A 12,378-nucleotide genomic window follows, 5' to 3' on the forward strand; every position below is an offset into this window, starting at 1 on the left:
GAGCACCACATTTGTACTGCTAGTGGAACCCCCCTGGGAGCATCTGGGACTGACATAAGTAATATCAGACTATACCTTTTATGCTTATTGTCTATTGCATGCATTGAAAAAGCCCCATTCCTTCTACTACTGATTAAAACAGGAATTGCAGGAGTTAGTAGCATTTTGGGCCCCAGCTAGTTTTCAAAACAGCTGATAATATAATTTCTACTAAAGCAGATATCTAGTGCACATCTAAACTGTATATCAGTGTTCTGTAGCCTGCCACTGTTATCAGTAGCACTAACTGAACATACTGTGCTCTGTGTTGTCCAGGGGATGAAGGATAAGGCTGAAGCTGATGATGCTGGAGTGGCCCGTGACAACGGGTGAAAGTGAGACAAAGGGCAGAATGCAGTCACAAGTGGTTTTATTGGCAAGACATGAATAAAAAAGGCAAGACAGCACTAAGAGAGCAAAACCAGAAGTAACAGCAAAACTGAAAGCAACACTCTATCTATCTATCGATCTATCTAACTGTCTATCTGTCTGTCTGTCTGTCTGTCTGTCTGTCTGTCTGTCTGCATCTGCTTGTTTGGTTTACGATCGGTCTTTCCCACCTTTCTTTAAAAAAACATGGTTATATTAAACTTGTTTCTTGAAATACTTATCAGTTCAGCTGGTGCCTACAGATGTTGCTGTAACCCGATTTAATACTGAGCCAATATGACACTATAACCTCTTTATCGATTATAATACACGTTCATTAAATTTTCTTTAATTTGTATCTTTGAAAATTATGTGACTTAGTGTGAACATCTTTCAGTCAGGCGATGTGGTTTCACACGAAAAAATCCATCGATCACACCGCGATGCACCCAAACTGCGCCCGCCCCACCCTCTGGAGTAACGGAAATTTCCAGCGTTTGCAGAATGAGCGCACTCCGCTGGGGCAGCACGCCCCTTAAAACAAACCCCCTCTTTAATGCCTTTTATTGGTTGAAGCGAAGGTGTGTCATTTAATCTGACGCACATGTTCGCCAAGGATATAAACGGTTGTTTCGAATCACTACTCAACTATAGCTAGAGCATAAAGGTTAGAGAAACTTATTGAATTTCAGGCTGGATTTTTTTTTTGTGGGTCATTTTAGTGTTAGATTGACCGTTACATTGAACACAAAGCGTCTAGGCTCCAGGGCGCACCAAATTCAGCAGCTCATGAATATGAATTAGATGAAAGCTCTCGAAAACAAAAGTCCTACATCCCCGTTTACTTTCACTCTCCATTTGAAAAGAGGAGACTTGGCGACACAGAGGCTGTTGTTGGCTATCTTGGCGCATATATCTGTGATTTCGTGAATACTAGGTTTTCAACTTATTCTTTGTAGTTAAACGAAGATGGCACTGAGAAGTACGCTGGCACGCTTTCTCCGGTCAACACTGAACTCTTGTCAACAGAACCGGGCGCAGTCTGTGGCGATATTAGGTGCTCCATTTTCCAAAGGACAGGTGAGGGAAATGTAAATAGCCGTAGCCTAAAATGTTGAAATCTTATGAGTTAGTTGAAAACATGAACCATTCCTATTTATCGCTGCGTCATACGCAGTGATGTGATGGACTGTTTGCTGTTTGTGTTCTGTCTCAGAAAAGGGGAGGCGTGGAACATGGGCCCAAAGCTATCAGAGATGCTGGTCTTGTGGAAAGATTGGCTAATCATAGTAAGTACCCTTGTCTTAAAAATATTTTATCCTGGACTGCAGTCAGGCGTTGCTTCAGCGTCACCTTATGTAACATCCTTGCGGTATGAGACAGGAAGCCTTAAAAGTGTTGCATCATGGTACGCTTCGAGGTTGCATTGAAGACAGACAAAGTTCGTCTTAATATTCACATATAGATCCGAGTAGATGTATCCATGGACAATGTTTTTGTCCAGCGAGATGTTGTGTGTCATAGCCACATCCCACGGCTCTGTTGCAGTGTTCTTTTGTCATTCCTGCATGATGTGCACGAATTAATAGGATGATAGGCTGTTGAGTTCATTTCAAGTAACTAAATAAATTCACACTTTTTAAAAGTTATTGAGTCGGGCGTCTGGAACCGGGATCTGAACGTCCACCGCCAATGGTAGATGAACTTTTACTGCTGAGACAACTTTAGGCTGTTTTTTTAGGCTGTTTCTTAATGTGAGGCACTTCCTTTCCTGTGGCGATCGTAACACAAGATCGCACTTCTCGCTAGTGCAACAACAGTACCGTATGACAAAGGGAATAGAAAAGCATTTGAATCCTGTTCTAAAGCCATAAAATGAATGTATTAATCTACAAAATCAAATAAAGTTTTATTTAAACAAGTAGGCTAATTAAAACAATAAGAGGGTGTAGGAGAGAGGGTGTTCATTCCTTGTTTTGCATGTGGCAGCAGGAAATGACACTAATTGTTTAAGGCTAAGCAAATATGAATAGCAAAACGAAACCAGCACAACCTTACAGTAATAATAACTTTAGATTATAATTTTATAATTTAATACATTTAGATTATAGCAGGCTTTATTCAAGCACATAGGCTATAGTGGTAAACAGCTAAGAGCACGGTAAGTTAAAAATAATTAGCCTATTACAAAGATGTGTTATCAGTGCGTGTTCACGTTATCGACAGCATCGCAGTAATGTGTTATCTGTATGTTCACGTTATCGACAGCATCGCAGTAATTAAAACCTTAGTTGCACCACTTGAACGCCATCTAAAACTAAAAGCACAGCATCAGACCCCACCCACCAAGTGCCACCGGCCAGGTTTTGGCTTTGTGCACCAGCCTTCACACATACGTTAATACGTTAATTATTAAGTTTGAGCACAAACTTGTGGATCAGCTGTTACTGGTACTGGACGTCTGGAGATGGAGACATTTACATAATAGGTTTATAGTTACCTGACAAACGTTCACCAGTTCTAGTTTTATGCAAAGTTTAATTACAATAATACCCAATGCTGACTTGTACTATAACTATGTAATTCAGCTAGTACACGTTACCGTCTACTCGTCTCGATTAATTCACCGGAGACCGAATTTAAGTCCGCAAGTCCACTGTTACTTCTCTGCAGGAAGATGTCTTACGGGGATTGTGGCATCCAGTAATTAGACTTATTTCACTACAACTACATGAAATTAAGAGCCTCAGAAGATTCACCTGTGTAAATTTTATTTACATTTTTTAAATCAACTTTTAATTATAAAAGGGAGTCACCTGCAAAATTGCGAAGCTGCCCGTCACATAGCATTTTGCTAAAGCAAGCGCTAATAGTATAAGGCTAGAATCGTCCAAGCAATTAACAAACAAGTTATACATTATCTATTTCCACAAATCCTACAAATCCCACTTCCGGCTAGCACAACCGAGTGGCCAGTGCGTAGTCACTCCAATGAGATGTTGTCACACAGCTGAAGGTCTGGACACAGGTGCCACTTCATTGCTGCCGAAACGTGTCGTTTCTGGATGCCGTAAAGTCCACTTTCTGCAGACGCATGCCAGACGGGAACCGAACCCTCGCTGAATGCGCAAGTCATAGATGGTTTTGTTTGCGATAGCCCGATCAGCTGTGAAAGGGACGATATTGCATTGGGCTTAACTGAACACGTCTGTCGCGAATACGATAGTCCAGGCTATCGTCAGCCCTGTTGCTTTCCACTCTTTAATGTGAACACGCATACTCTTCGCATCCCTATAAGAATTTTCTCAGAGAGGGGGCAGAACAAATGCTCTCTCTGATGTAAAGCTTGGACAGAGATTTTGCATAATCCTGTAGCTGTAACGCTCAGAGAAAGGGTGTGACATATAGGTATAATCTGATGTTGAAAACCATGTAATAGATACAAGATTGCTGCAGCAGTATGGTGTAACGTGTGAGGAAGAACTGTTTCACTCATGACTAAGAAGGCCTATGAGGAGCTTTGAAAACTATTTTCACTATATATGCCAGAGACTGGCATCCGTTACAGATGAAGGCTCCAAGGATCCAAATACTGTAATTTCATACAGTTCATAATATGGACATCCAAAGTTGCTTCACTGCAGACATTACATTTGGATTCATGTAGCAACCCTTAATGTTGCAATCATGTAACTGGAATGGGAAGAGGGTGATTCCTTAAAATGCCACCAGACCGCTTAAGTACAGAGTGACAGTCCTCTCCTAACGCTTGTTTACTATGCTGAAAGATCAGTGTTCATGTCAGTCTTACTAGCCTTATCTCTGGTCTTTTAAGCAGAGCTGCATTGTTCAGGTCTATGTCTGTACATGACTGGAGGCTGAGGTGGCGTTTGTGGTTTGTGACGAGTAATGCAAAACCAGCACCCTACCAACAGGAGGGGACAGGGAACTTGAGCAGTGAACTATGGGAAATGCGAGTGGGTGGAAAAGGCATAGTTAGGCACCCCTGAGAGTGATATTGAATAGCAGCTGCCTTTGCATGCCAGTGAGTGCTTGGTCAGAGTTAGCTGGGAAAACATTTATTTTTAACTAGCGTAAGGATGCCAGTGAGAGGCTGTTGCTGAAAAATAACTGATTACTACAATAAACAATATGGTTATCTCTGCAGTCTGCTCAAAGTTTGCTAATTCATTCTAGTTTTTTTTTTTTTACTGTGCATCAAGTATTTTCATATATTATTTTCTTCTAATTGTGTCAGCAAAGGAAGATAGCAAAGATCCTGTTTTATTTTACTCTTGTGCTAATCTGTGATTTTTGCCCACCTCTCCAGAAAACCCTGTTCATGATCTTGGAGACCTGAGTTTCCCCTACCTGGAGAAGGATGACAGCTTTATAAATGTGACCTCCCCACGCACAGTCGGACGGGCCAATCAGGTGGTGTCGGAGGCAGTGAGCAAGGCTGTAGAGGCTGGGCACACCACCATCTTGCTTGGAGGAGATCACAGGTACACCTTCACCTGTCACCACCTCGTCGTAGAACTTTCAAGTTGAACCTCTTTATAAAATGTATAAAATTTTTTGTTGAAGAACACGACTTACTTGCATGTAGTGGTGCAGCACTCTGGGATATTTTTTCATTTTTCTACCACTGAATAAAAATAAGAATGTGTGCTGTGGTCAATGTTAAATGCGTGGCAATTGTAGGCAGGTGCAGTCGCTAGACATTTTGAACCACGTGTCTCATGGGGGAGAGGCAGGGCTTCTTTTTTTTTTTACAGAAAGACGCATAGGCTGAGATCACCTCCATTAAACAATTTATTATATCAAAAATAGTTTTGCAAAAAAAGTAAGCAAGACAAAAACTTTAAAAGGGACATTACTGAAAACAGTAAACAGACACAGATGGAGAGACTGAAAATTATGCCATGTTTGTGTCGTTATAAAGAGAAGTGGATTAAAAGTAGATTAAAAGAGCTCAGCTTTGCACTTAGTTCTGTTAGAAAAATATATGATATTGTCTCCAAAAATGTTAATCCTCCACCTTCACTGACAAGTTGGTAAGATGTTAGCAATTATTAAAGTAGGATTTTTTTTAAAAAAAACAATGCTGAAGCAATTGCAATGAAACCATATCTGGTCCAAAAGTGCAAAGTCTTATTTAAAATGACATTCAGTCAGCATTCTACTGTAAATACTTTTCAATACAAAGTCAACAGTCAAAGAAAACTCTAAGCAAACTAAGGAAATACAAACATATACAATTATTTTTTATCTTGGATATTTTTTCATTTTTCTACCTGAATAAAAATAACAGGTTAAGGTATTTAATCAAATGCTGCCACTGAATAACAACTTGTTTTTGTAGATCTCTCTGAAATGCTGTGCGACAGGGATGCATTGCTGACAGTAATGCAAAAACATTGCTGACACGCTGATCTTGCCCCCTTCCAGCTTGGCTATTGGCTCAGTGAAAGGTCATGCCCAACAGCGTCCAGACCTTTGTTTGATCTGGGTCGATGCCCATGCTGACATCAACACACCTGAAACCTCGCCTTCTGGAAACCTTCATGGCCAGCCTGTGGCTTTCATGCTCACAGAGCTGAAAGACAAGGTGAATCACTGTAATTGCCTGTCTAACATTTAAATCCCCTCTTGGCACTTACCCAGAGATTCCCATTTGAACTTCACACTGCTTGACTCCCATCTTTGAAAATATCCCTTGTTAAACTACATAGCTATCTTCATACAACACCCTCAAAGAGGTAAAGCATATTATCATTTTGAGGTATGAGTTATATAATAGACTAAGTTGCACTTCTAAATATTATTCTTCCCCAAAAACTCTTTAGTTGAACACTGAGTCATCTGTTTACAGGAAACAAGCCTTTAGACTCTGTACACCATGAGATTACGTAAACCCTCTAGTATGAACAGTATCCTTTGTCAGTGTTTCATTATTTAACCCAAAGAGTATTTGTCATTGGTTGAAAGTCTACCAAAAACACAAACGCATCTCAAAATATTTTTACTTTCAATCTCTGTCAATGCTTTGCTTGTAATCTGATCATTTTGTGGTTTCTGGTTGTAGATACCAGACATTCCTGGATTCTCCTGGATGAAGCCGTTTCTCACTGCCAAAGATGTGGTCTACATTGGCCTGAGAGACGTGGACCCTGGTGAGCAGTAAGTTGCTTGTACTCTTTCAATTCAGAACAACCCTTGAACCCTCTGCTCAAAGGACCATGCGAATCTGGCCACACAACCTCTGATGTACATCCCGCATTGCCTGATTTCTCCAATTGTGAGCTACTGTCATCTCCACTGTGCTCAGATACATGCCCTGGCAGGCATGCTACAAAAAATAGACAACCCTCAGATCATAGAGCTATATATAATACATATACTACAAAAGTAAAGCTTTCTATTCTTTGACAAAGTTAACAAAAATTAGTTGAATATTTTCAGATGGCAAGCATGGTCCATACTCTTTCATGTCTTTTGATTTGGTATATTTTTGGTTGAACATTTTTGGACTGACCTCAAATCACTTTAAAAGCTGTCCCTAATGGGTACCAGTAAAGAAATGTCAAAAGAAGTGTGATGTACCCATTTTCAAAAGTTCATGTTCATACTCATCAGTCGCACTTTGGTTTTTCGGCTAGTCTAGTAGAGCATGAGCAAATAAACAAGCTGTAAATGCATGCTGCAGTCTGAGCCAACATCTGGAAATGGTCTGGATGGGAGAGGCAGCAACATACAACAATGTTGTAATATAACATTTCAAAGTCAGAGTCCAAAATAACACCAAGGTTCCTTATCTCAGTTCCTTAACAGTAAGACCAGGTCTCGCAGGAAAGTGTACAAATTCTCTCGTGTATTATTACCACTAAGCATGATCTGTTTTGTGTTCCTTTAATATGAGGATTTTATTATTCAGTTATGTTATTATTCAGTTATTTAACATTAGGACATTTATTCCACCGAATCCTATTAGACTGAATAAAATTACAATCTGATTTAATAATCCTGATTTCAGGTGCTACAGATAGGTATGTCTATTCATCATCTGCCTTGCTTACTGGAAACTGCTATGGAAAGTTTAGTCCAAGGTCCATGATTTTTCCACCTGATGGCAGCAGGTACAAGTGAAACGGGTGGGGCCCAACTATTGATCCCTTTGGAAAAAAATATTTTGCCTTTTGGATACCAAGATTACCAACATACTGCCCTACCCTTAAAATATGCTCTAAAAGCACTTTAGGATCATTTTTGTTTCCAATTAATAATTTAGTATCCGATACTTTGATATAGACACTGATACACTTCTTAAGTAATTCACAATGTACTGTTAATCTTTACTTTGTCCTTATTTGTTGTGTTTTATACCAGTCTTTCATAAGACTATCACTATTTGTTCATCTCAAGGCTTGGCTTTGACAGAGATCTGGATATTGGTTGCACTAGGACCACATTGTCCAGAGGGAGTTAGAGTGGTGGACTAGGTCATTTTCAGTTAGAAAGCCATTGGAAATTTGTTCATCTCTCACAGCATTACCATGAATGGATAAAAACCTTTAATGGATAAAACCTTTAATAATAGAGTATGCTACTAATTAAACTATTGACTGACTGATTGGAAAAAATATTTGAAAGAAGAAAAGTTACCAGAAGTTTTCAAATTGAATTTAATAATAAAAAAGAGAGGTATAGAAAAGTTTTGCATTTAAGTGCTCTGCAAGATTCATTGCATGTTTCTGTCCAGAGAGGGTAAGATGGATTTCCATTTTTTAAGTTATGCAAGTCTCTGAGGCTGAAGGCACTACCTTCATCTTGCAGTTGCAATAACCTGCGCTACCGATGCTGCTTGACAGGCGTAGCCAAAAGGTATTTTTGCTCATGAGAAGTATGAGTATTCACACGGTGCATTGCACTGTAGGGTTGGGTGGCATAGGTTATAATAAGTTATATACTTGTGTTGATTCATTTCCATCATCTCAGGTGATCTACGTTACTCGTCATATCACACTCTTAATGAAAATAGCACATTGAGTTTTAAGTTACTTCTCAGATATTTGAAAATGTTTTGGAACATGAAGTGCTGTGTGATTCACATCTGCCTCAATTAGTCTTAGGTAAGAGTTGAGCTAGTTGAAACTCGTTGCATGTAGCCTACAATTGTATAGGATGTTGTGCAATATCAAAGAGTTCATGTTAATCTGGTAATAATCACATCTGTCTACAGCTATACAGCATCATAACAAATATTATCAAGGAACATACCTAAGATAAAAATCAATGACCCCCTATAAAATGACTAATTTATTGCTACTAAAGCATATACTTCATGATCAAATGCAGCCAGAAGAATACGTGGTATAATAATCCAAAACAAAGAACAAAAAAACAATAAAGCAAAAGAACAACTCATCAAAACAACTAATCAGCAAGGTACATCTTCCATCAAAACAAACTACATATTAGTCCAACCAGAACTGGATGACAAAATTACTAAGCTTCTTAAGTAGTCGTGCACGACACAGGAAACTGACAAAGGAAAATTCAGTGCAGAGATATTGTCTACATTGTAGTAGATAGTCAAGCAGTTTGACGCAGCTCTGCCAGAGCATGTCAGGAGGCATAAGGCATAAGGATATCTTCCAAAAAAGAAATGAAAAACACCCCAAAGGAACTAGACACAGATGCTTTCCTGACCATTCGCTTTTAACCTGCCCTCACATGTCTTTTGTTCTCTTTCTATCTTTCTCAGTGTCATATTGAAAGACTTGGGAATACAGAGCTTCTCTATGCGTGACATTGACAAACTGGGGATACAGAAAGTTATGGAAGTTACCCTGGATCATCTCTTGGCAAGGTACATAACATTTACATATGCCCCAGACATTACTGCATTACCCGAATCACAGTAGGTATATATGAACCCCGTGACAGTGGTCATCACACCTAGTTTGGCCTCAAAAGACTTATTCAAACTGGCGCAGGGCTACAGAAATATGTATGGCTTCTAAGTACATCCCCTTTTAGGTGAAAACACCTCTAATAGGGATTGGCTTTGATTAAAATGTTTTAAAGTGGTGAGAAGTCCTATCCCATGGTATATTGTTTGCCTTAAATCATGGAACCTATAGGTAAATGTTCGTCATGTGAATTAAGAGTGGCAACACCCTTATTTTTAATCACCTGTCACAGGAAGAAACGTCCCATTCACCTGAGCTTTGACATTGATGCCTTTGATCCTTCTCTGGCACCCGCCACTGGCACACCCGTTAATGGGGGGCTGACCTACAGAGAGGGCATCTACATTACAGAGGAGATCCATAACACAGGTGGGATCTACTAACACCCATGCCATCTGTTCTGAAGTCTCATATATATATATATATATATATATATATATATATATATATATATATATATATATATATATAAAGTGTTAAAAGGTTATAAAGTCCTTTGTAATGAGTGTCTTAGAGGCATGTGTTAAGACAGTGTTTGATCCACAGGCTTGCTGTCTGTGATGGATCTGGTTGAGGTGAACCCAATGCTGGGAGCGAATCCAGAGGCGGTAGAAGCCACGGCAAGCCTAGCGGTGGACGTCATCACCTCGTCTCTGGGGCAGACGCGTGAAGGTGCACTGGCCATCCTGCAGTAGACTCCCGATGGCAGTGCATAAAGACGAAAGAAACGAAAAACCACTTGGCATTCCAAAATATAAAAGCACAGCCCTCAAATAATAATAATAATAATAATAATAATAATAATAATCATTAATAAGAAGAAGAATTGCACGATACCACATAACTACATACTACAAATACTATATAAGAACATGATGTGAACTGTGATGTAAAGAAAGGTGTTATTAATCTGTATCGATCAGGTCTTTGAAAGGGGGAAAGCGCTACCCTCTGAAATAAAAAAAAGCGACAGCTGCCTAGATTCAGATGTAGCATAAACCAAAAAGATGCCAGTGCATGCCAACCATCTAAAGGTTGTCCAATACCATCACCAATGTCAGTACCGTCCCCAATACTGCCACTGAAATAGTCTGTTAATATAGGCAAGAAAGATTATGAAAGAAACCATTATGTCAAATTATTTGAGATGGCCAAAAATGAGAGAAAGCATAGTAGAACCACTTGCCATGTATTGATAAACCAGTTGATGGACTAATTTAGAAGTCCGTGTCGATGGATATTTAAGGTTGGCTCCTGCAAAGAGGTGTCAAGTTGGATTTAGTATCAGGTAATCAAGCAATCCTCCAATGCATCAACCTTCTGAAAATAAGAGGAAAAAATAATTGTATATGTTTGTATTTCCTTAGTTTGCTTAGAGTTTTTTTTGACTGTTGACTTTGTATTGAAAAATATTTACAGTAGAATGCTGACTGAATGTCATTTTAAATAAGACTTTGCACTTTTGGACCAGACATGGTTTCATTGCAATTGCTTCAGCATTGCTTTCTTAAAAAAAATCCTACTTTAATAATTGCTAACATCTTACCAACTTGTCAGTGAAGGTGGAGGATTAACATTTTTCGAGACAATATCATATATTTTCCTAACAGAACTAAGTGCAAAGCTGAGCTCTTTTAATCTACTTTTAATCCACTTCTCTTTATAATGACACAAACATGGCATAATTTTCAGTCTCTCCATCTGTGTCCGTTTACTGTTTTCAGTAATGGTCCTTTTAAAGTTTTTGTCTTGCTTACTTTTTTTGCAAAACTATTTTTGATATAATAAATTGTTTAATGGAGGTGATCTCAGCCTATGCGTCTTTCTGTAAAAAAAAAAAAGAAGCCCTGCCTCTCCCCCATGAGACACGTGGTTCAAAATGTCTAGCGACTGCACCTGCCTACAATCGCCACGCATTTAACATTGACCACAGCACACATTCTTACACTCGGGCCCTGAACATGCCAGGGGTCATTTCAGGTCATACTATTCATTAATGGTTGATCAATATATCATTAGCCCAACATATCAGAACAATATTGGTCTTTTTGGGGGGATATCAGCATTGGCCAAGGAAGACACTATCCTAAATAAAACAATTTATGTCAGTCAGCAGCTATAGTGGCATTAATTCCAGGCTTGCATCTAATTCCTATCAAAAAGTGAGACTTAAAATAGATTTCCGCTTTACATGCTTAATTAGTATTATTTAGATTTGCTAACCTTAGGTTATTCATGTTTTATGAAAAACAAACAGGTAATTATTTATTAGCAGACAAGTTGTGGGCTAACTGCATGACTCCCTCTGCTAACATTGCTGAGCTCAGCTACTGTTTCTACACATTACATAGATCAACTGTGTAAACTGCATTGGTGTAATACATATTTTTGCTGCCCTCAGCATTATATCCAAAGAGAATTCCTATATTAATGGTGGATAGTGAGTATTCTTTTTCTTTTGAGTTCAGTTTTCTATGAGTCTCCAATACCTCTTTTTATTTAAATGAACATATGTAGTGTTGCTCTTGGACACCTAATCAGTGATGTTACCTGAGGTTAATGGGTGTTTGGGGTCTTTCTAACATCACACATCCTCTCCCATGCGACCCAGCTGGGAGTAGCATGCACCCATTGATCACTCCTTTTGATCCACATCTAGAGGTCTTTTCTTCTGCCTGTGTGCTAGCCCTGATAGCCTTCCTCTTAAATGCCCTTGTGATGCCTCAGTAACTACAGGCCTTACACAGAGACAGAGCTGCAAGTCCTCTGCAACTCACCTCTGTGGGCACACCGTGTTCTCCACACCCTTCTGCGTCACTTGGCCACTAAGTCTGTGTACTTTGCTCATTTACTTTTGTTGGCTTCCTCCAGCCGTTCCCCCCAGGAGAGATCAAGCATAACCACCTGCTTTGACGTTTGTGAAAGCAGCACACTATCTGGTCTCAGGAAGTCAGGAGTTGTATCCACCATTTTGACCCTCATCTGACATTCACAT

General features: G+C 39.3%; 1 protein-coding gene across 1 annotated transcript; it reads left to right on the forward strand.

Annotated features, from left to right (window-relative positions):
• The first annotated feature begins 1,040 nt into the window (after positions 1-1,040).
• arg2 (arginase 2) lies at positions 1,041-11,189 on the forward strand. Its single transcript, XM_035531494.1, has 8 exons — positions 1,041-1,488; positions 1,625-1,697; positions 4,739-4,913; positions 5,860-6,019; positions 6,497-6,591; positions 9,176-9,280; positions 9,616-9,752; positions 9,930-11,189. Exons 1-8 carry the CDS (start codon positions 1,378-1,380, stop codon positions 10,076-10,078), a joined length of 1,005 nt encoding a protein of 334 aa, XP_035387387.1. The 5' UTR covers positions 1,041-1,377; the 3' UTR covers positions 10,079-11,189.
• The last annotated feature ends 1,189 nt before the right edge of the window (positions 11,190-12,378 follow it).

Source organism: Electrophorus electricus, chromosome 11 (assembly GCF_013358815.1).
Source record: "Electrophorus electricus isolate fEleEle1 chromosome 11, fEleEle1.pri, whole genome shotgun sequence".
NCBI classification, from domain to species: domain Eukaryota; kingdom Metazoa; phylum Chordata; class Actinopteri; order Gymnotiformes; family Gymnotidae; genus Electrophorus; species Electrophorus electricus.

What these genes read in the sequence shown, in the direction of transcription:
- arg2 (XM_035531494.1), top strand. Translation starts at nt 1,378, where the DNA reads ATGGCACTGAGAAGTACGCTGGCACGCTTTCTCCGGTCAACACTGAAC. An exon ending in TTGCTTGGAGGAGATCACAG is followed by an intron (nt 4,914 to 5,859) that starts GTACACCTTCAC and finishes GCCCCCTTCCAG; the next exon opens with CTTGGCTATTGGCTCAGTGA. An exon ending in CTGGATCATCTCTTGGCAAG is followed by an intron (nt 9,281 to 9,615) that starts GTACATAACATT and finishes CACCTGTCACAG; the next exon opens with GAAGAAACGTCCCATTCACC.